Consider the following 21781-nt stretch of genomic DNA (forward strand, 5'->3'; position numbering starts at 1 on the left):
ATTCAGTCATCAGTGTAGGACTGTTCTTGGCTATTTTCTTGCTCCTATTATTTTGCTTTAAATTGATTTAAAAAAAAAAAAGCCCACAGTTTTGGATGTGAATCACAAGTATTTAAAGCACTTCTAGGGGGACAACTGGCTGGCTCAGTCACAATAGCATGCAACTTTTGATCTTGGGGTTGTGAGTTTGAGCCCCATGTTGGGTGTAGAGATTACTAAAAATAAATAAATAAATAAATAAAACAAACTTAAAAATAAAGCAGTTCCTGGAAATCAAGTTTATTAGGTTTCATTTGCTGATAATCTATGACATAGCCTATTTGTATGTACATATAGATTGTATTCCACCTCTTGCTGAAAATAATTTCAGCCTAATTAATCTATAAAAAGCAGGACAGTTTATCATTAATATATTGTGTGAGTCATGATTTCATTTGGATTACTGATCTCAGCCCCCCCACTTATTTATTTATTTATTATTATTTATTTATTTATATTTATTTATTTGAGAGGGAGAGAACACAGAGGGAGAGGGAGAAGCAGACTCCCTGCTGAGCAGAGAGCCAGACGGGGGGCTTGATCCAAGGACCCCAAGATCATGACCTGAGCCGAAGGCAGATGCCTAACTGACTGAGCCATCCAGGTGCCCCACACTTTAAAAGCAAACACACAAATTGAAGATACAGCTCTGCTGTGGGGTGAAGGCAAACTTCTGTGCCATATTTTGAAGAGCAGTTAGGAGAATTGACTTCCCTTTTTCTTTTCTTTTTTTTTTTTTAGATTTTTATTTATTTGAGAGAGAGACACAGCTAGAGAGGGAACACAAGCAGGGGGAGTGGGAGAGGGAGAAGCAGGCTTCCCGCGGAGCAGGGACCCGATGTGGGGCTCAATCCCAGGACCCTGGAATCATGATCTGAGCTGAAAGCAAATGCTTAACGACTGAGCCACCCAGGCGCCCCTCCCCTTTCTTTTTCACTTCCGCCTTTTGCCTATTCCCTTTATCCCCTAGCGGGGTGGAGCCTGAGGTAGTCACTACAGTTTTCTTTATCTTAGCAAAGTTTCTGTTTATTTTTTTTGAGAAGGGTGAAGGCAGTTGTGTGAAGGGTTGTTTCTTTCCCTCTTAAACTGGGTGCTCCATAACCCCAGTATTTGATCCTCAGCAAGTTTACTGCTTTAATCAAAATGGATGTTTTGTGTAACTGTATGTTGCTAGACTGTCTCATTGAGCTATCAATTCAGCAGATATTTATTGGGCAACTACCATATCCAGACACTCTTGTGTTCCGGAGAGAAAGCCTTGAAGAATCCTCCCTTCATTGAGCTTCCAGTCTGGCATGGACGGTAGGCCATTAAACAATGGGGGTTGTAATAGGAGTGTTTGCAGGTACTAATAATGGCCTTTAAATTTCCTTGTGAACTTGGAGCACTTCATATTAGCTTGACGTAGTTCTGTGGTTTGAGAGTTAAACTTTAGTGATCTGAGCTTAGGCTCCCAGGTTGTACAAGGGCTTCTTCAGTGCTACTGATCTCTGGTTCTATTTATATAATCCCAATGTGGAGAAATCTGGGATGTTCCCCTCTCCAGTTAGTCCATTTACAAGTACTTTATGTTTTCTGTATTTACTATGATGAATGATGTGAAACATGGACAATTGTATCTAAACTTCACTCTTATTAGAGAGAAATGCTTCATGGTCCATTCCATGTTCAAACTGATTACATTTTCCAGTAGCATAATTTAGTTTAGATCTTGAGTGAACTGGAATCTTAGACTGAGGCCCAGTCTGTGTTGGTATTGTGATGGTCAGGCCATTTTTTCCCACTTTGTAAACATTTTTATTGCAGTATAACATACACGTAGGAAAGCATATAAATCCTGAGTTTGATGAATTTTCATAAAGTGAGCATACCATTTCACTACCCTAGAGATCACGAAACAATAGTATCACTGCCCCAGAAATTTCCCTTATGTCCTCTTTCAGTCATGAGCCATTGCCCCTTACCCCCAGGCCCTGGCAACCACTAATCTACTTTCTCTGTGGATTCTCCTCTTCTATACATTTCATATGAATGGAATCATACAGCCTGTGGCATTTTTTTGTCTGGCTTTCACTTAGTATAATATTTTCAGGGTTCATCCATGTTGTAGTATGTATCAGTACTTTATTCCTTTTTATGGCTGAATTTTATATCAGTAAATGGAAATACGACATTTTGTTTATCCATTCATCATTTGATGAAAATTTTGATTTTTTTCTACTTTTTGGATATTATGAATAATGCTGCTATGAACATTCATTTATAAGTTTTTGTGTGAACATATGTTTTCACTTGTCTTGGAGTGAAATTGCTATGTAATAAGGTAACTATGTTTACTTTTTTGAGAAACTGCTAAACTGTTTTCCAAGGTGGCTGTATTTTCACACTTCCCTTAGTAATGTATGAGGGTTCTAATTTCTCCATATCTTGTCAGCACTTGTTCTTGTCTGTCTTTTTGATTACAGCCATCCTCGTGGATGTGAGATGGTATCTTATTATAATTTTATTTGCATTTTTCCTAATGACTAATGGTGTCAAGTGGCTTTTCATATGCTTATTGGCCTTTTGTATATCTTTTTTGGAGGAATGTCTAATCAGATTCTTTACCCATTTAAAAATTGGGTTATTTGACTTTTTTATTGAATTATAAGAATTCTTTATATATTCTGTATATTAGACCCTTATCAGATACATGATTAGCAAATAGTTCCTTCCATTCTGTGGGTTGTCTTCACTTTCTTGGTAGTGTTCTTTGAAACACAAAAGTTTTAAATTTTGATGAAGTCCAATTTATGTTTTCTTTGGTTGCTTGTGCTTTTATTATGTCTAAGAAACCATTGGCTAATCCACAGCCATAAAGATTTATTCCTGTGTTTTCTTCTAAGACATTTGTAGTTTTAACTCTCACATTTAGGTCTTTAATCCACTTTGGGTTACTTTTTATATATGATGTGAAGTAGAGGTGTTACTTTTTTTAAACCTTATTTTGATATAATTTTTGGCTTACATAGAGTTATATAAGTAATTCATTTAGCTTTCTCTGAAGTTAACATTTTACATAAACATAGTACAATAATCAAGACTAAGAATTTAACATTGGCATGATACAATTTACTAAACAAGAGTTTATTGGGATTCACCAGTTTTTCTACTAATGTGCTTTATCTGTTTGAAGATCCAGTCCAGTTTTCTACATTGCATATAGGTATCATATCTCCATAGTCGTCTTCTATCTGTGGAGTTCCTCAATCTTTCCTTGTCTCTCATGACCTTGATACTTTGGAATACTGTTTATATGTTTTGTAGTATGTCTTTCAATTTTGTTTTTTCTGGTACATTGTCATGATTAGTCTGAGGTTATGAATTACTGGGAAGAATACCCCACATATGGGGGCACTTGGGTGGCTCAGTCGTTAAGCGTCTACCTTCCGCTCAGGTCGTGATCCCAGGGTCCTGGGATCAAGCACCACATTGGGATCCCTGCTCAGCAGGAAGCCTGCTTTTCCCTCTCCCACTCCCCCTGCTTGTGTTCCCTCTCTCACTGTGTCTCTCTCTGTCAAATAAATAAATAAATAAATAAATAAATAAAATCTTTAATTAAAAAAAAGAATACCCCACATATGATGTGCCCTTCTCAGGACATCATATCAAGAAGTACAGGATGTTAAAATTAAAATGTGTCATTATTGGCGATTTTAACCTTGATCACTTGGTTGAGATGATGTCTGCCATGTTTATCCACTATAAAGTTACTGTTTTTCTCTTTGTAATTAATAAGTGTTTATTTTGTTAGAGATTGAAACTGGGCAGTATCTTGTTTTCTAAACTTTGCCTGCTAATTTAGCATCCATAAGTGGATCTTACCTGCAGCAATTATTATTCTGGTGTTCTAATAGTGATTTTTTATTTTCCTTACTCCTATATTTATTAGTTGGAATTCTTTTATGAGGAAGAGTTGTCCCTTCTCTCTCATCCATCCATCCATTTATCTATATCAGTATGGACTCAAGGATACTTATTATTTGGGTTATAATCTAGTACTATCATTATTTGTTTTGTTAATCAAATCATTCCAGCTTTGAGCATTGGTACCTTTTTAGGTTGGCTCCTTTGTCCTTTAATCATGCCCCCCTCCTTTTTTTGAACTTTTCCTTTCTGGCACCACAAGATGCTCCAGGCTCATCTTGTATTTCTCCTGTCCCAGCCCTGTAATCAGCTACCTCCCTAAGAAGCCCTGATTCTTTTTATTGCAGAATGGTATTTAGCAATCAGCATCTCAGTGTTAGGTGTACTTACTGCTACTGGGGTGTCATTGCTTTATTTTTCATATTAAAAAGCCTTTTAAAAGAGATATTATATTTAATATATCTTAAAATATTTTCCAGCCAGATTTTAAAGATTATATGATACATAACCAGTTGAAAAATGTAGACTTATCTTTTTGCCTGTTAACAGTTTCCATTTTCAGTTTGTAATGAGTGTTATTGTCTAATCTTTGAAGACATAATTTTTTAAAAAATATTTTATTTTTGGGCACCTAGGTGGCTCAGTTGGTTAAGCATCCAAGTTTTGATCTCAGTTCAGGTCTTCATCTCAGGGTTGTGAGTTCAAGCCCCGCATTGGGCTCCATGCTGGGTGTGGAGCCTACTTTAAAAAAATTAAAAATAAGTAACTAAATAAGATTTTATTTTTAAGTAACCTCTGCACTCAATGTGGGTCCCAAACTTATAACCCCAAGATCAAAAGTTGCACACTCCACAGACTGAGAGCCAGCCAGGGTTCTTATTAGGTTTGGAATTAATCCTCTTTTTAATTATGTTTTGATGATGTTTATATGTGAGTTAATATTTATGTAGAAGATCAAGGCAGGCCTGGGATGGCCTGGGATGTAGTCTCTGCTGGGCCTGAGATGCGAGGTAGGGTTGTGCAATGGAAACAGACCCTGAGTGACATGGCGAAAGGCAGGCACCCATTCACAGATAAGTGGGATGCATGGCAGGCATGAATTTTTCCCATGTCCAAGTGGTAGCAGTAAGTTAACTGGTGTTCCTAATTTTCTTTCTCCTGGGGCTGTAATTAATCCTACACTGAGGTGGGAATGTTAGGGTGTGCAGGGGCAAGTGGCAGGTAGACATACCTTTGAAGAGAATAACCTGATTTAAAACATTTTGTAATATTATTTTCCAGTAGATATATTAATATTTTTTTCTGGGGTACTTTTTTCCTATTACATCATGATGTGAAATATTTATGCTATGTCATCATTTTTAGGCCTTAATAAGGATATCAAATAAAACTTACTTTTTCTTGGCTTATTACCTGGCCACCTCTCCCTTATTTCTTATAATATGGAAGATCTTAACATAGGTAACAGAACCAGGGTGACATTAGCTGATGCTCTCTGTCCCCCTTTGATGCCTCCCAGGAATGCCAGTGGCCTGGGGGACAGAGATGCCTGGACTTGAGCTGTGGAGAGAGGAAACTTCAAGCGGGAGGCGTCTCCAGGTACTGGGGCCAATCCACAGTTGATTAATGCCTGTATAGTTATCAGGAGCTAACTGACTAAACTAACATTGATTGCCCATACTTAAATTTATACTTTTTTTTTTTTTTACAAGATAAAGTATGTACATAGATAATCTAGTAACTGTGGCAATTTGTGCAGTTTGAGATACTTGGCAGTGGTTATGTTTTTAAAAAAATTTTTTACCTAGGGAGTTTAATTGAAGTTTTAAAATTAAGTATGATTTTTTTTCTATTTTTTGATCTTAAGTACTCTGTGGACATTTTCATACCTATAGCATATAAAGATACATTACTTCTTTTTGAATATCGTATCTATTCCAAAATAAAACACTGGGCAGTCCTAAGAGGGTACGTTAAAATGAAATTCTAGAATAGTTTGACAATCTAGTACAGAGTTTTTAAAAGGCAGACTTGATAGGTTATGTAGTTCTAACATCTTTTTAGCTTACTTAAATATATATAGCATACATAAGCCCCTTAAATACACACACACAAACACACAGATATATACACACATGTTATATATATTTAAGGTACTCATATATATGGGTAAAATTTACCAACATTTTTTTCTATATTGTCATGCTGGTATTTTAAACCATAGGAAACCAAAGTCCAAAGGAACCACTGTGAAGTCTTTATGTAACAAAAAAATGAAATTTTGTATATTTGCTTTTGAGTTCATATTTTAATTTCAGGAAAGAAAAATCTGAAGGGCACTCACATAAAACTGAGTTTAGAGTCTAAGATAAAGCTATTACTACAGGCCACTAAATTTACCAATATGATAACTCTGGTATAATTTACATGTAATGAGATTTTCATAAAATAAAGCTAAATAGGTTATAAGTTTGCCATTTCTACTTTAAAGGTAACAAGGTAAAATGGTCTCAAGGTGAAGCAAGGGAGATCTATGTACGCGTGAAGAAGAATTACATATTATTAAATATTGAGTTGTTGAACTAATTTGAGGGTATATCCACTTATTGAAGAAATATATTTTTAGTGTTTACTATGCAGCAGAGACTATTCTAGGTGTAAAGATAGAGTGGTGAACAAAACAGACCAGATTCTTGCCTTCATGAATTGTGGAGACAGAGGTTAATTTAGGTAGGTCAGAATGTGAAAGCAGTGTAAGTAGAATATTGGCTTTGGTGTCATTCTCTATTCTAGAAATGGTAGATGGTTTTCATGTAATATATCAGCTCTCTAGACCCTCCCCGTAGCCCCAGATTGAGAAAGATGATATGCCACATCCTAGCTAGCAAGGAAAGAGGGCTGTGATTGCCCAGTAATGATCACTGCTAAGGGTGGAGTGAAGAATGGTGGCTTGTGTACTTTGGAATCAGACAGGCCCAAGTTCAAGCCCTACCTCTGGCACTTACTAAACAGGTAAACTTCAGAAGAGTTATTTAACTACTATGAACTTGCCCCCTCTTCTGTAAAGACAGGGAAAATGGACAGAATTGTTGTGAAAATTAAAAACTCCAGAAGATGCTCATTAAGTATTAGTTCTCCCCATCTTTTTTCTTATTTTAGTTTTCTTATATATACAAAGGGGATACCACTATTGGCCTTGTCTATTATTGTGAGGACTAACTAAGTGAAAGAAATGTGTGAAACCACTTTAATACGGTTTATAATGTGATATTACTATATGCTGTATCTGGAAATGGAAGATTATTAGGCTCTTGGGCAGCTGGGAAATGGGAAGAACTCATGAATTCTTCCAGAAGTGGGAAGTCATGGATCCCGACATTAGCAACCCAACATTAACATAATTTAGCTACTCTTTGTGTTGTTTTCTCCCCTTTTTGTTATCAGCCACTAACCTGCTGCTCTTAATCTCATTTCTTCTTTACATTCCCCAGAGAGTCTGGATTGGTCCACTTGAGCACTGGTATTCTTTTGGGCAGAATTTTCACACCCAGCCACATCTAGGTAGTTGGTAGACTGGCCTGTAGAGTTGCTGCCTTTGGGTCTGGTGTTTGCTAGTGCTTATTCTGACAGGAGCTGTTCTGGCCTCTTCTTGCTTCCTTTGCAGGGGCTGTGGGGCAGGAGTTTCCCTCAGAAGGTGGTTGTGATCACTACTGACCTGTCCTAAGAAAATGCAATGATTATTTAAAGGGATTGGAGGAAATTAGGATAGACTTTATGGTGAGAGATAGTCTTTGAGATTTCTTAAGCTATGGATAATTATTTTCTCCTTTCAATTTTTCTTTTAATAAGTAGCTGGTGATTCACATTACTTCTTAGAATCGATTGAAAATCATTATTTCTTGAGTAGCACCCAGCTGATCAAATTCTCTTTAGATTTTAGGTTTCCAAAGAAAAGACGCAGTAAGCTTTAAGTTATTAGTAATTCATGTGGTAAATTTTCTTGATAAACCAAGATTTCACCATTCTTTTAGAGGTAACTTTGACTCAGAAAATTATTTTCCTAATGTAAATCCCACTTAGTTCTCCCAGCTTCTGCCATGTGTCATTATTGAAGTTTGTGAGCTATTTCTTAAAACTTTTGACCATAGCCAACTGGCATTAGAAGTACCTGCTAATGTCTATAATATATACTCAGTATATTTGTCTAACAAGATTTAATTCTTTTTCTTCCAGGTAATTTATCCTCAACATTCCAAACTTACTGATAAAGAAGTAAGTAAAAATATTGCTCCGTGTAGTCTGCTATTATATTCTATTTGTCTTTATTGGTGTGTGTGTCAGCATATATAGCTTTTGTTTTCTTTTTCAGAAAACCAATATTTGCTATTTGTCTTTTCCAGATTCAAATTCAGGTAACTATTTTTCATGTGGTATTTTTGTTGAATTTTATACTAAGGATATTGATTATACCTTAATATATGAAAATGGATTGAAATAGAATATTAGAATGCAGACTCAATTTCAGCCTAACAAGTCATTGATTGCAATTCTTAGTTTTATGATGCCAGTCATGTCTTTTTGATTTTAGTTGGTTCAACTTTTAAATAACTGTTATGTTGTAGTGAGGTAAAACATCAAGGAGCAATAAACTGTTGCAATAGTGAAGAGATCGAAAACCAGCAACATTGGTATGTTTGGATTTATAGTAAGTAGTTTACTTTCAGTTCAGGATTTGGAAGCTTACCAAGAACTCTGTTAAAGCAGTGAGTTAAAAAAAACACACACACACAACAGGGTGAATCTGGTTATGAAGCATGGCCATCAATTACTTGTAATAGTTTGTGTTAACATATGTAAAGCACTTGGAATAGTGGTTAGCATATAAAAAGCAACATGTAAGTGTTTGCTATTATTACTAAGCTTGGTTTTGCTGGTCTTTTTCAAACTCTCCCTTTGTGTGGTCCTAATTGTTGAAATCTTTCAGGTTACCCCTTATATTTCCCTTTCAAAACAGCTTTTCAGGCTTCTAGTGACCAGAACATTCCACATCTTAGACCACACACAGTTAGAACCCTATGAAGCAAAGGCACTCCAGTTCCCTTTCCTTTTGTGGTTACTTCTAATATCCTGTCATTTTAGTTTAGTTAATCTGATTTGGGAGATTTGACATTTTAATTTTTTTTTAAATATTTTCTCCTTACCTTATAAATGCTTCCAGAGTTCTTTCCTATACATTTGCAACTCAGCTTTCAGGAATTATGTAAAAAAGAAATGGTGTCTTGGTTTAAAAAAAAAAAAAAAAGCCTTTGAGAGATCCCAGTAGGGCTTTTATTCTAACCTGGAATTATTGGAATCTCTTAGTATGTTTGCCTATTAATGAAATAACGATAGAGAGGTCCTATAGGATCATTCCTCATTTCCTTACAAAGTCCACACATGTAGTTCTGAATATAGTGAGTGTTGGATTGGACTTCCAGGACTCAGGGTAAGCTGAGTTGTATGCATTACAGGATGAACTGATTTTACGTGATTGGAGGCACGGTGGATTACACTGAACACTCTTCTCTTTCAGATCACAGCTGGTTTTCATGGCTTTTTTTCACCTCCCCTCATGATCTTCAAGGTTAAGAAGCTAATTACATGGTGTTTGGGTAGCCTTTTTTATTTTTAGTTTTGTAGTCAGTCTCTCCCTGTGTCCCTTTTTGTTAGAAGTGTAATCCATGTAAATCAGAATTTGTTCAGTATTTTAGGCACTTGAGTGACGTACAGATGTTTTGTAATGCCTTCCTTATAAGCTGCACATCAAATGAAGTAGGGTTTGTTTTACTTTAAGTGTGGTGGATACTTAGAAATAAAATTGACAAAAGGTCTTAAAAACAGACATCTTGCCGTCTTAGGAGATGAACATTAATCTAGACAACAATAGGCTGTGAGTTTTATATGTATTTGAGAGTGCTAGTCTCAGTTGTGATTATCCAGTTTGTTTCACTTATATATTTATGAAATGCATGTTGGGATTCCTGTGCCAACTTTGAAGTGGATTTAATTTTTCCCAAAATAGCTGTTATTGTTATGGAAGGAAATCCAGGTACGTAGAGTAGTCTTTAGGAAAGAATCATAATCTAGGTTTTGTTTCCATGGTGCACACTTTAAAAAAGTAAAACAAGATTTAGACTCTCTGGTATAGAGATAAAGAAGAATGCTTTTGGGATTCCCAGTGGAATGACTTGCCAATCCTCCATTTCCTCCACCTGCTATCCACACAGACCTTTAGATCCTGTGACTTTCCTCACAAAAAAATTTTGTTTGGTTTGTTTTTAGGTTTCAATATCTTGTTGTATTTGAGTGACTTTTATCTTTAGGAGCCAAATTTTGGATTTTAAGAAACAGATATATAGCATCTGGAAAATGCAAGGAATGCTGAATTTTGTGAAAAGGAAGTAATAAAACTCCCATAGCCATAAATCCCTATCCACCTGGCTCCATTCTCAAATCATGGGTATGCTGTGAGAACTTTCCATTGACCAGCTGCACCCACAAGCTGTATAGAATTGGTCAGGAAGATAGTTCACCAGGTCAAAAAGGCTTTAGCCATGTTAGCCTTGTCAACTGAGGTAAATGGTTCCTGTTTTATGTTTCAGGGGTCTGTCTCTTCACACACTGAAGGTTACTAAAGAAATATCAACTCCTTATCTGTTCTCCATCCTGACCTCACCATTATCATGATAGGAAAGGAGACATTATAGATTCGCAACCAGATTTTTTACATTTGCCATGCAGAAAATGGTATCTAGGAAGGGCAAGGCACTCCTGATACCCTACAATCTCATCAAAATAAATCTGTATTGTTACTATGAGCCATTGCATTTTCCTGCTCTATCTTATTAAGTGTCTCAGAGAAATTAGTGTATACTTCTCGGTGGAATTTTCTTTCTTTCTTTTCTTTTGTAAAAAATATTTTAAGTTTTGGGGCGCCTGGGTGGCTCAGTCGTTAAGCGTCTGCCTTCGGCTCAGGTCATGATCCCAGGGTCCTGGGATCGAGCCCCGCATCGGGCTGCCTGTTCAGCGGGAAGCCTGCTTCTAGCTCTCCCCCTCCCTCTGCTTGTGTTCCCTCTCTCACTGTGTCCCTCTCTGTCAAATAAATAAAATCTTTAAAAAAAAAATAAATAAATAAAAAATAAAAAATAAAAAATATTTTAAGTTTTAAATTTTAATTCCAGTACAGTTAACATACAGCATAGTATTAGTTGCAGGTGTACAATATAGTGATTCAACAATTCTGTACTTTACTCATTGCTCATCAATGTAAGTGTATTCTATAATCCGCATCACCTATTACACCTATCTCTCTACCCACCTCCTCTCTGGTAACCATCAGTTTGTTCTCTATAGTTAAGAGTCTGTTTCTTGATTTGTCTCTCTCCCTCTCTTTTTTCCCTTTGTTTGTTTTGCTTCTTAAATTCCACATATGAGTGAAATCGTATGGTATTTGTCTTTCTCTGACTTATTTCACTTAGCATTATACTCTCTAGATCCATCCATGTTGTTGCAAATGTCAAGATTTCATTCTTTTTTATGGCTGAGTAATATTCCATTCTGTGTATATAAATGTGCAAGATGTGGTATGTGTGTGTATGTGTGTGCATGTATACACACCATATCCTCATTATCCATTCATCTGTTGATGGACACTTGGGCTGCTTCCGTATTTGGCTATTATAAATAATGCTGCAGTAAACATAAGGGTGCATATATCCTTTTGAATTAGTGTTTTTGTATTCTTTGGGTAAATACCCAGTAGTGTGATTACTAGATTGTAGGGTAGTTCTATGTTTAATTTTTGAGGAACTCCATACTGTTTACCACAGTGGTTGCACCAGTTTGCATTCTCACCAACAGTGCAAGAGGGTTCCTTTTTCTCTACATCCTCACCAATACTTGTTGTTTCTTGTGTTTTTGATTTTAGCCGTTCTGACAGGTGTGAGGTGGTATTGTGGTTTTGATTTGCATTTCCCTGATGATGAATGATGAGTGTTTTTTCATGTCTGTTGGCTCTTTTTCTTTTTAAACAATACTTAAATGTCTTCTAAAGGGAAAAATTGAACCCTCTTATACATCTCTTGAACTAAAACAATGCTAGAAGTATTTTCCATTATCTCAGTTTCACATGTTTTCCTTATTTTTAAACTACTGTAACAAGTAAAGAAACTGACTTCACCTATCCTCCAGTTCCCTGTGTTTCTTTCCTCCACCACCAAAGAAATATTAATTTCTATGATTACATTTAGGTTTATATACTGAGTTGCTTTTTAAAAACTTAAACATATCAGGTTTCTGCTTCCTTTGTTAAGAACTTCATGTGCTAAGGAAATATGAGTACTTCTTTGTATAATAGTAAGTAATAAAATCTTGAGCACATTTCGTATTTAGTTTAATCTTATTAGTTCTAAATATAATAACCAGGAAGAATTTCAGTGACAAGCTACTTAATGTGTCTTTTACTTTTTAAGACTCTTTATGGTTTTTTGTAATTACTGCCAGACAGTTTAGGTAAAGTTTACATGTTTTAAGAGGTTTGCTAGAAGTGATTAATGTTTAAAAACTTTATTAATCAAAAACTTTTAAAATTAAAATGATGAAAATAGTGAATCTATTACTTGGGGACTTCCTGATTCTGCTATATTATGTCTTTTAAAAGAAACTTCTCATTGTGAAATGTAAAACACATACAAGGTCTAGAAATAGAACATTGTCAGCGCCTTAGAAGCCCCCTCATGTCCCCTCCTAAGCACTATTTCCCACCCCCTCCAAATGCAACCACAATCCTGATTCTTAGTGATAAGTATCTTCTTTTCTTTATACTTTTATCACCCAACCATGCATCCCTAAACTCTATAGTTTAGTTTTGCCTGCTTAAAAATATATGTATATGTGTATATATATATATATATATATAAATGGATTTGAACAGTATATGTTCTTTTGTATTTGGCTTCTTTTTCTCATTATTATGTTTGTGAGTCAACATTACATGCAAACAGTTTAAAGATTTTTTTAATTAAATGAGGGAAATAGGAATAGGAAAAATAGTAAAGAGACCTAGGCGTTAAGGTGTATGTTTTGCTAATGGCTTTACTTCTAACCAGCAAAGATGGCTTTGGACAAGTCACTTGAACTCTCAGGATCTCCTGTTTTCCTCTAAAACATGATAAAATGGGTTTAAACAATTCATAGGACCTTTTTGGCTCTAACATTTGATGAATCTGGATAAAGAAATGTTATACTATGCTATTCTTAATTATTTTCATTTTTGTTTTCATTAGGTTGTCTTGGAGATACCCAGTTTTGTTTTAGATTTCGACAATCTTCTGGGAGGAGGGTGTCACTGCATTGTCTCCTGGATCATTATGACAAAGATTTACCAGTTTACTTAAAGGTTGGAAAAGTAGTAATAGAAAAATGTCCATGTGAGAGGAAACTTTAGAACTCAGCTACCTCTTATAGCATTCAGAAATATTTTGTTTTTATCTTATTACTATATTATACTGCTAGATTTCCTAAGTGAGTCCATTTTATAAGGATTCAGCATGTGAAAGAAAGGGACTTTATAAAGTTACTGTTCTTGAAACATAATGCTGTTGTGAAGTGTAGAAATTGATTAGAATGTTGAGGTGATTTTCCCTCAATTTTTAATAACTCTTTGCTTAGATGTGGAGTTGGGGTGGTACTATACCAGTAAATATCACTCAAGTTGAAGATTCCCTACTTTATGATAGAATTATAGTTGTCTCATTTTGATTTTTTAATGAGTTTGTTTTACAGTTATTATTTATTAAAGACAATTTTAGCAATTCAGGTGATATCAGAGGTAGGTCTCTGTTTGGTATTCCACATTTCCATCTCTAACTGCGTGAGGAACATTTCCGTCTGGATATCCTATCAGCACATCCAGTATAACATCATTTGCCTGAAATCAGCATTTACAGTTAACCTCCCTGGTTCCATTAATGACAGGAACCCTCTCCCAGTTAGCAAAGATATTACCTTCGAAATGTCTTATAGCCATCTACTCTTTTCCATGACCTTTTGATATTGGTATTGACATATTCTTTCAACTGTTAATAATAGCTACTATTTATTGGAGCTTGTTATGTTCTAGGCACTGTATTAATAAGTATGTGTTATCTCATTAATCCTCCTTACAGTGTTCTGAGAGAGTTCCTTGTGCAAATAAGGGAATTGAGGGCTGTTGAGGATAAGAAATTTGCCCAAAGATATCCCATCTTTTGTGGGTTTTTTTTGATGTATTTTACACAGTGTTGCTAGCTAAAGTATACATATATATTATATAAAAATAAATATAAAATGACTATGTTGCTTAATGAATAAAGAGCTAATGATAGTACTGTTTCCTCATCCTCACTTTTTGGGCCTTCCAAAGTAAGACCTTTACCTTTCCAATTTCCAGCTTTATCTCCTTTCTATACAGGTGCCATATTTTAGCCAAACTGAGCTATTTCCTGAGGTAGCTTGTATTTTTCTGTCTCTCCTTATTTTTGCTCAAACTCCTGGCTCTCTAAACCTGGAATGTCTTTGTCTTTGTTTAAATCATATCCATCCTTCGATGCCCAATTTAAAAACAGCTGCCTCCATGAAATCTTTACTGATCCCCATAGACAGAGGTAATCCTTTCCCTCTTGGCCTCCTTGTAACACTTTGTGCTTTCTATATACCCGCCTTGAGCTTTGTTTTTATCCCTCTTTAGATTATGAGCTCCTTCAGGAACTGTATCTGAAGCATCTTTTAACTTCTCTAACACAATGCCTTGTTCAAAGTAGGTGGTCAATAAATATTTGAGCAAAGAGTAACAATCCAATTAGGAACTGGGTCAAAGTTTATTTCATTAGGATACAAAAACTTACGTTTTTTGGAATGTAGTCACTTTCAAATTATATTTTGATAAACATTTCAGTGTTTCATTTTTATTAGGTAAAAATAGAACTGGCTTTGTAAGATTCAGATAGGCACTTAACTCCTTTTTCTCTCTCTCTTGAAATATTACATTAGGATACCTCATTTTATTAAGACTGACCCCTAACTCACGCTTGTAGGCACAGTTAAAAAATATATATATACAGCATTGGGGGAAACAGAATTTTATTGTTTCCTGACTTCCATTAACTAGTACAAATATGAATAAAGAACATAAGCTGAGTAAATTATAGTGGGAAAAATCTGACTTCAGTACTTTAGTTATAATTATTTCCCCTTTGGGCAAGCTAGCAGGTTTATATCTGCCAGTTAGTGTCATGATTATTTGTGTTGGTGGAAAAGCATAACTAGCTCTTTGTGTATACCTCATATTTCAGTTCAGGTTTATAAAGGAGCATGATGATAATAATAAAGGATGGCAATATGTTTTTTTTTATTTGTCACTTCTTTCATAGAAGGATCCTGCTTATTTTTATGGATATGTGTATTTCCGACAAGTTCGAGATAAAAGTCTAAAAAGAGGCTACTTCCAGAAGGTAAATTTCATATACACTAAGGGAAAATATTTTTATATTGTGGCTAGAAAAATAGAAACTGTAAGGATGAATAGTTTTTAAAGTCTTTGATATTTTTTCTTTAAACATACTACAACTTATATTTTATTTTTGTTTTTTTAGATTATAGACCCCTGTCCCTAGATTTTTAACTAGTATTGAATTTTGCCTTTCTGCTATCTCTGTGCTAGATTCCTGGCGGTAAATTATAGATGTTGTTTGAAACTATCAAAAGCCAGAAGAATCTGCTTAATTGTCACATTTTGTAATAAGGGAAAGGATAAACAGATGATTGTAGTATTGTTACAACTGATAAAAGCCTGCAGTATCTTTTTTAAACCGATAAGAGTCAGTAAATACACTTTAGCAACATCTTAGTCATTACTGTTTCCACTCTAAATGTACAATCATTTTATTTTCTTCAAAAAAAATTAGGGACACCTGGCTGGCTCAGTCAGAAGAGCACACAACTCCTGATCTTGGGGTTATTAGTTCAAGCCCCATGTTGGGTATAGAGATTACTTAAATAAATAAACTTTTAATAAATTTTCTAACCACCATTTTAAAAAATATTGGTTCTGATTTAATCCCAACTAACAGGGACACGCCTTTACCTTTTGTAACTAGAATGTGCCTTGACTACTACTTGATATTGGATGGAAAAGTAAAAAGTAGTTTTCAAGAAAAATAGATAAAAAAAGATTGGTATAATCCATATCCGAAGTGATCCAACTATAAAGTCACAATTTCTTTTTTTTAGATTTTATTTATTTATTTATTTATTTATTTATTTATTTAATAAATAAATACTGCGGAGCATGCAGTAGGGGAGAAACAGAGGGAGAAGGACGAGCAGACTCCACGCTGAGTGCAGAGCCTGATGCGGGGCTCAATCCCAGGACCCTGAGATCAGGACCTGAGCTGAAATCAAGAGTTGGATGCTTAACTGACAGAGCCACCCAGGCACCCCAAGTCACAATTTCTAAGTATATGGCTATGACTATTGAAAACTAAGATACAACAGTCATAGGTCTTAGTTTGAAAGAGCATCATAATTTGCTCTTTCTGTATTAGGAAGAGTTCATCTGGCCAATTCCTGATACTGTTTTGCTAATGACAATAGTAGTGAGGCCTTGGAAATTATCCATGACATTTGTCTACTGATAGGAAATTCTTTTTCCTGGAGAGCAGGAGAATCTGTGAATATGCCTTTATGCTCTTAAGCTGTAATAAAGTGAAACTTTTTTGCATTCTGCAACTGTAGTTTTATGTAGTTTTTCTTTTCTTTTCTTTTCTTTTTTATTTTTTTTTAAAGATTTTATTTATTTATTTGAGAGAGCGAGAATGAGAGAGAGAGAGCATATGAGAGGGAGGAGGGTCAGAGGGAGAAGCAGACTCCCTGCTGAGCAGGAAGCCCGATGTGGGACTCGATCCTAGGACTCCAGGATCATGACCTGAGCCGAAGGCAGTCGCTTAACCAACTGAGCCACCCAGGCGCCCAATGTAGTTTTTCTTTTAATCATCCACTGCAAAAGCTTTATTTCAAAATCCACACTTTTTGCTGAATTTAGCTTGTTAATAATTGATTATGTAAGAAATGACAAGTTTAAGTTATAATCATTAGGAAAATAAAAAAACATATTTCTTTTTTCTCTCCAGTCCTTGGTTTTGATCAGCAAACTACCTTATATTCATTTTTTTCACACTGTGCTCAAACAGATAGCACCAGAATATTTTGAAAAGAGCGAACCTTATTTGGAAGCAGGTAAGTTAAACTTTGTGTGAGTTAGATACCTTTAAGAAGGAGTTTTAAAAATTTTACTGGAAATGGCTGATAAGTATAAAGCTGACTTTCTAAAAAAAATCAGTTAAGAATTTTAAGGGCTATATGGTAGGAGAGAGATGTAAAACTCTTCTGCACCTTTACCTACAAACACCAAAGACCATATCTTTTATTATCTCCTTTTGCAACATAGATGATGCCTATTTATTAGGGTAATAATAAACAAATATGGAGTTGACAGCTCTGCTTCTCAGAGTACTATTTAAACAGAAATCTTTATGTCAGTACAGAGGCCTCTACCAGGTGGTATGCTTTTGTAGCTAATTTTACTAGTAATAAGTAAATAGGAAAACTCCCTTTAAACCTATCATTTTGTTGCTTTCAAAAAATTTAAACCATTTTATATCCTAGAACACAGGTATATTTCTGGTGAAATGTAAGATATTTTCACTACTTTTACTTTTCTTTTACCTTTTATCTTCCACCTTTCCAGTATATTTTTCCTGCTCTATAAAAAGTGGAGTTCTAATTTCTAATGTTTTATTTTTCATATTTTAATATTTGAACTTATAATAAGGAAATATTTTATTTTTCAGCTTGTAATGATGTTGACCGATGGCCTGCTCCAGTGCCAGGGAAGACATTATACCTGCCTATTATGGGGGTTGTGATGAAGGTAATACCTTTTATTTCATTTGTCTCCTTTTCTAAGGAACTCTAGGAAGTTCATAGATGAGTTTTACTTTTTAACTTCCTAATGATATCCAGTCCTGTTACTGCTTTCACTTGTATGTGAGGAGTTACAGAGATATCACAGTTCCTCCTGCTGCACAGAGCCATTAGTCATACCACTCCAGGGGCCACCTGTCCTGTTTCATCCTGTAGAGTTTGCGCAGAGGTGTCATTCTTACATAATACATGTGAATGTAAATGCTACCTTCTAGACTTCTGCAATTCTATGGCCCTCCAGGGATGGGTGGAATATTTTGTAGAATTGAGTATGAATTAGTAAAAATTAAAAGAAATTAGGAAAGCCATTGGGTCTTAGGTTTAAATGATCTTAATGTGTAATGTCAGACCAAACATGTCCATCCCAGGGTATTGTGCTCTATTCACTTTTCCTTTCTTTTCTTTTCCATTCCTTTCCTCTCCTTTCCTTTCCTTTCCTTAATGAATTAACATTTTGCTTGCAGGCTTTGTATGAATGTTCTCTAAGTGCTTTTACAATTCATTTTCAAGTTGGACTTATTTTTGGCAATGCTCTGTTTTTAGATGTACTCATTTCTGTAGGATGTGTTCTGTTTTTTTCCCTGGGAGATCATCAAAATAGTACTCGTAGCTCTGGATTGAAAGTTCTCATGGTTTCCTGTTAGATTTATTCCATAGTTTGGCAAGCTTGAGAGGGTGTGTTTGGGCGTGTGTGTATTAATGAAGCAAAGATTGGAACAATAAACAGGAAGCAGTATGAAGCTGATGCCCTTTTTCTGTTTTCCAGCACGTTGGCTTCTCAGTGGGTTAGTGATTTCCATGTGTATGGGAATATAGAAACCTTGGTTCACTTACCTTCTGCTGTGACTAAAGATAAATAAGACTGTAGTTTTTAAATCTGATGTAAATACTTTGTTTTTATGGCTTTTTAGCCTTGCTGAGTGTACATTTTTAGTGGTAAGAGTGTTTCAGATCCTTCTTGTAATGGGACTCACAAATTATATAAAAGACATTCTTTTGTAGCCAAAGTTAATTTCTTCTCTTTCTCTTTAAGGTACGGATTCCCACATGTCATGACAAGCCTGGGACAACTCAAATAGCGCAGTTAACTCAGCAGGTAGTGTGGTACTGTGGTAGAATAATCCAGCATATATAGTCTTTTAAACTGAATTCTTAAACTAGCAAATGCAGAGTTTCTTGGGTTTATGATACATTTCTGAATATTACTGAAATACCCCATTAAATAATTTTGTAATGAATTGATAATAAACTTTCTAATGTTTCTCAGATTGTTTTTCTTGTTATGTGGTAGACACTAGAGAACTCAGAATTTATACTGTAGCTGTGAGGACTAGGGGAAAATACATAAAACCTCTTAGTTTCTTAGAAGAGTGGTCAACAGACTTTTGTTTGTAGGAAACACAGTCAAAAGGATTCTGTAGTTATGATTGTCTTTCATTTCCACCAAAGCTACATCTGTTCATGGGTGGGGTTGAAGTTTTTATTTGAAATATTTTAACTGGTGTATTTGCCATTCCCATTGTTTGAATTGAATTAAAATGGAAAGCAGTAGGAAAACTAATTTTGCCTGTTATGTTATGGTAGTATTTCATGCAGTTGTGAATTAATCTAACATCTGACTGACTATTAGGTTAATGCTTTATCCAAGATATCTGTCATCCTTGATCTTCTGTGTTAGGGGAGATTGGTAAGACCCATTCTCTTTGTGGCTGTTTCTGGAAGAAGAGAATCTTAAAAGATAGGGCGACATAGCTTATTGATCACAAGATAGATATGTAAAAAATCAATTTCTGTAAATTTTAGTGACATCTGTATTTTTTTTTTTTATCTCAGGCAGACACACATATATCTGTTATTTTACCTACTGTTCATGAGGTGGATCTTTTCAGGTAAATTTTATTAACTGCCTTTACTCTTTTACTTTGTGATATTGTTTTAAATTTCTTTAGGAAATGAATGTTCTTAAATGTGGAAAAAACTGGAAGAAAAAAAAGGAGGGACAAAAACTGGAAGAAAATAGTTATTATGTTTCACATATTACTATAAATCAATGGTTCATCCCTGACTATATATTATGAGCTTTGACAGGGAAATTTGGGTATGGACTGGGTATTACATGGTAGAAACAAATTATTTTTTGTTTGGTTTGGTGTGAGAATGGTGTTGTAATCATGTAAGAAAATGGACTTACTTTTTTTTTTTTTTTTTTTTTAAAGATTTTATTTATTTATTTGAGAGAGAGAATGAGAGACAGAGAGCATGAGAGGGAGGAGGGTCAGAGGGAGAAGCAGACTCCCTGCCGAGCAGGGAGCCCGATGCGGGACTCGATCCCGGGACTCCAGGATCATGACCTGAGCCGAAGGCAGTCGCTTAACCAACTGAGCCACCCAGGCGCCCCTGGACTTACTTTTTAGAGATGTATTTTTAAGTATTTTGAGATGAAATGTCATGAGGTTTGTATTTTATTTTAAAATACTTCAGTAAGAAGTGCCTAGCTAGCTCAGTTGGTAGAAACTAAGACTCTTAAAATACTTCAGTAAGAAAAAAATTAATGAAGTAAAAATGATAAAATATTTTTAACTCTAGATGGTATATAAATGGGGGTTCTTACACTATTGTCTTTATTTTTCTGTATGTTTGAAACTTTAAAAAATGCAAAATAAAAAAAGGGAGAAAGAATCTAGCACTTAAAAGAGAAAAGGAAACGTACCAATGGCTGTGCCTTGCCCAGAGCAACTATATAGAAATCTCTGGACTGGTGCCCAAGTTCCAGCTCCTAGGTGGTTCTGATGTGTAGCCCAGCTTGAGAAACCACTGCTGTTGCCGAGCGGTTATTAAATAGTAATACATGCAATCGGGAGTCATGTAAAAGACTTAGAATGGGTTTTTTGGTTTGATTTTTGTGTGTGTAGAATTTTGTGTGTGTGTGACCTTTAAACTGCCTGGAATATTGCTTCAAAGAGTGATTTGTTTTATATGCTTGATTTGTTTTATTCACTTGGCCCTAGTATAGCCCACAATCCCACTTCTAGGAATTTACCCCAATAAATATGAAAGCACATATCCACACAAAGACCTGTATGCAAATGTTTATAGCGGCTCTATTCATAGCAGCCTAAAACTGGAAACAATGCAAATGTCCGTAAACTGGTAAATGGATAAACAAATTGTGATGCATGCATATGCATGGATACCACTGAGCATTAAAAAAAGTGCACTGTTGATACAGTCAGCAACACGGGTGACTCCGAAGCATTGTGCTTGGTGAAGGAGCCAGATTTTAAAGAGCTACTTACTGAATAATTCCACTTATATGGTATTCTGGAAAAGAGGCAGACATCAGATCAGTGGTTGCCCGGGGGTGGGAGAGGGAAGTCAGCTACAAAGAGGATGAAGGAAGTTTTGGAGTGATGGAAGTGTTCTAAATCTTTGTTAAGTGTGAATTTTACCGTATGTAAATTATAAATCTTACTTAAAAACAAATTGACTTTCTTTTAAAAATTAGATATTGTAGCATTCTTAGAATGAAAAGGGAGAGTGAATGTCCCCCAGATAAATGAATAGTTATCACAGGAAAAATATACAAAGGATGCATACTATATACCTTTTTTTTTTTTTAGAGAGAGCGAGCGCACCTGCATGGGAGTGGGTGGAAGGGGGCAGAGGGAGAGGGAGAGAGAGAATCTTAAGCCAGCTCCACGAGTGTTGTAGAGTCCCACATAGGGCCCTATCTCAGGACCCTGAGATCGTGACCTGAGCCGAAGCCAAGAGTCGGTCC

General features: G+C 35.4%; 1 protein-coding gene across 3 annotated transcripts in view; it reads left to right on the forward strand.

Moving 5' to 3' along the window:
• DENND6A (DENN domain containing 6A) overlaps positions 1–21781 on the forward strand; it is a 57273-nt gene that overhangs the window by 6159 nt on the left and 29333 nt on the right. The window contains exons 2-10 of one of the 3 annotated variants that reach the window (XM_078076853.1): positions 5465–5544; positions 8179–8217; positions 8315–8357; positions 13269–13381; positions 15393–15473; positions 17151–17256; positions 17871–17950; positions 19037–19099; positions 19837–19892. In XM_078076853.1, coding sequence (XP_077932979.1) covers positions 5467–5544; positions 8179–8217; positions 8315–8357; positions 13269–13381; positions 15393–15473; positions 17151–17256; positions 17871–17950; positions 19037–19099; positions 19837–19892 — 659 coding nt within the window. In that variant the 5' untranslated portion in view covers positions 5465–5466. The remainder of the gene's footprint in view (positions 1–5464; positions 5545–8178; positions 8218–8314; positions 8358–13268; positions 13382–15392; positions 15474–17150; positions 17257–17870; positions 17951–19036; positions 19100–19836; positions 19893–21781) is intronic. The other 2 variants (XM_078076850.1, XM_078076848.1) reach the window with 2 other exon arrangements.

This window comes from Halichoerus grypus, chromosome 1 (genome assembly GCF_964656455.1).
Source record: "Halichoerus grypus chromosome 1, mHalGry1.hap1.1, whole genome shotgun sequence".
NCBI classification, from domain to species: domain Eukaryota; kingdom Metazoa; phylum Chordata; class Mammalia; order Carnivora; family Phocidae; genus Halichoerus; species Halichoerus grypus.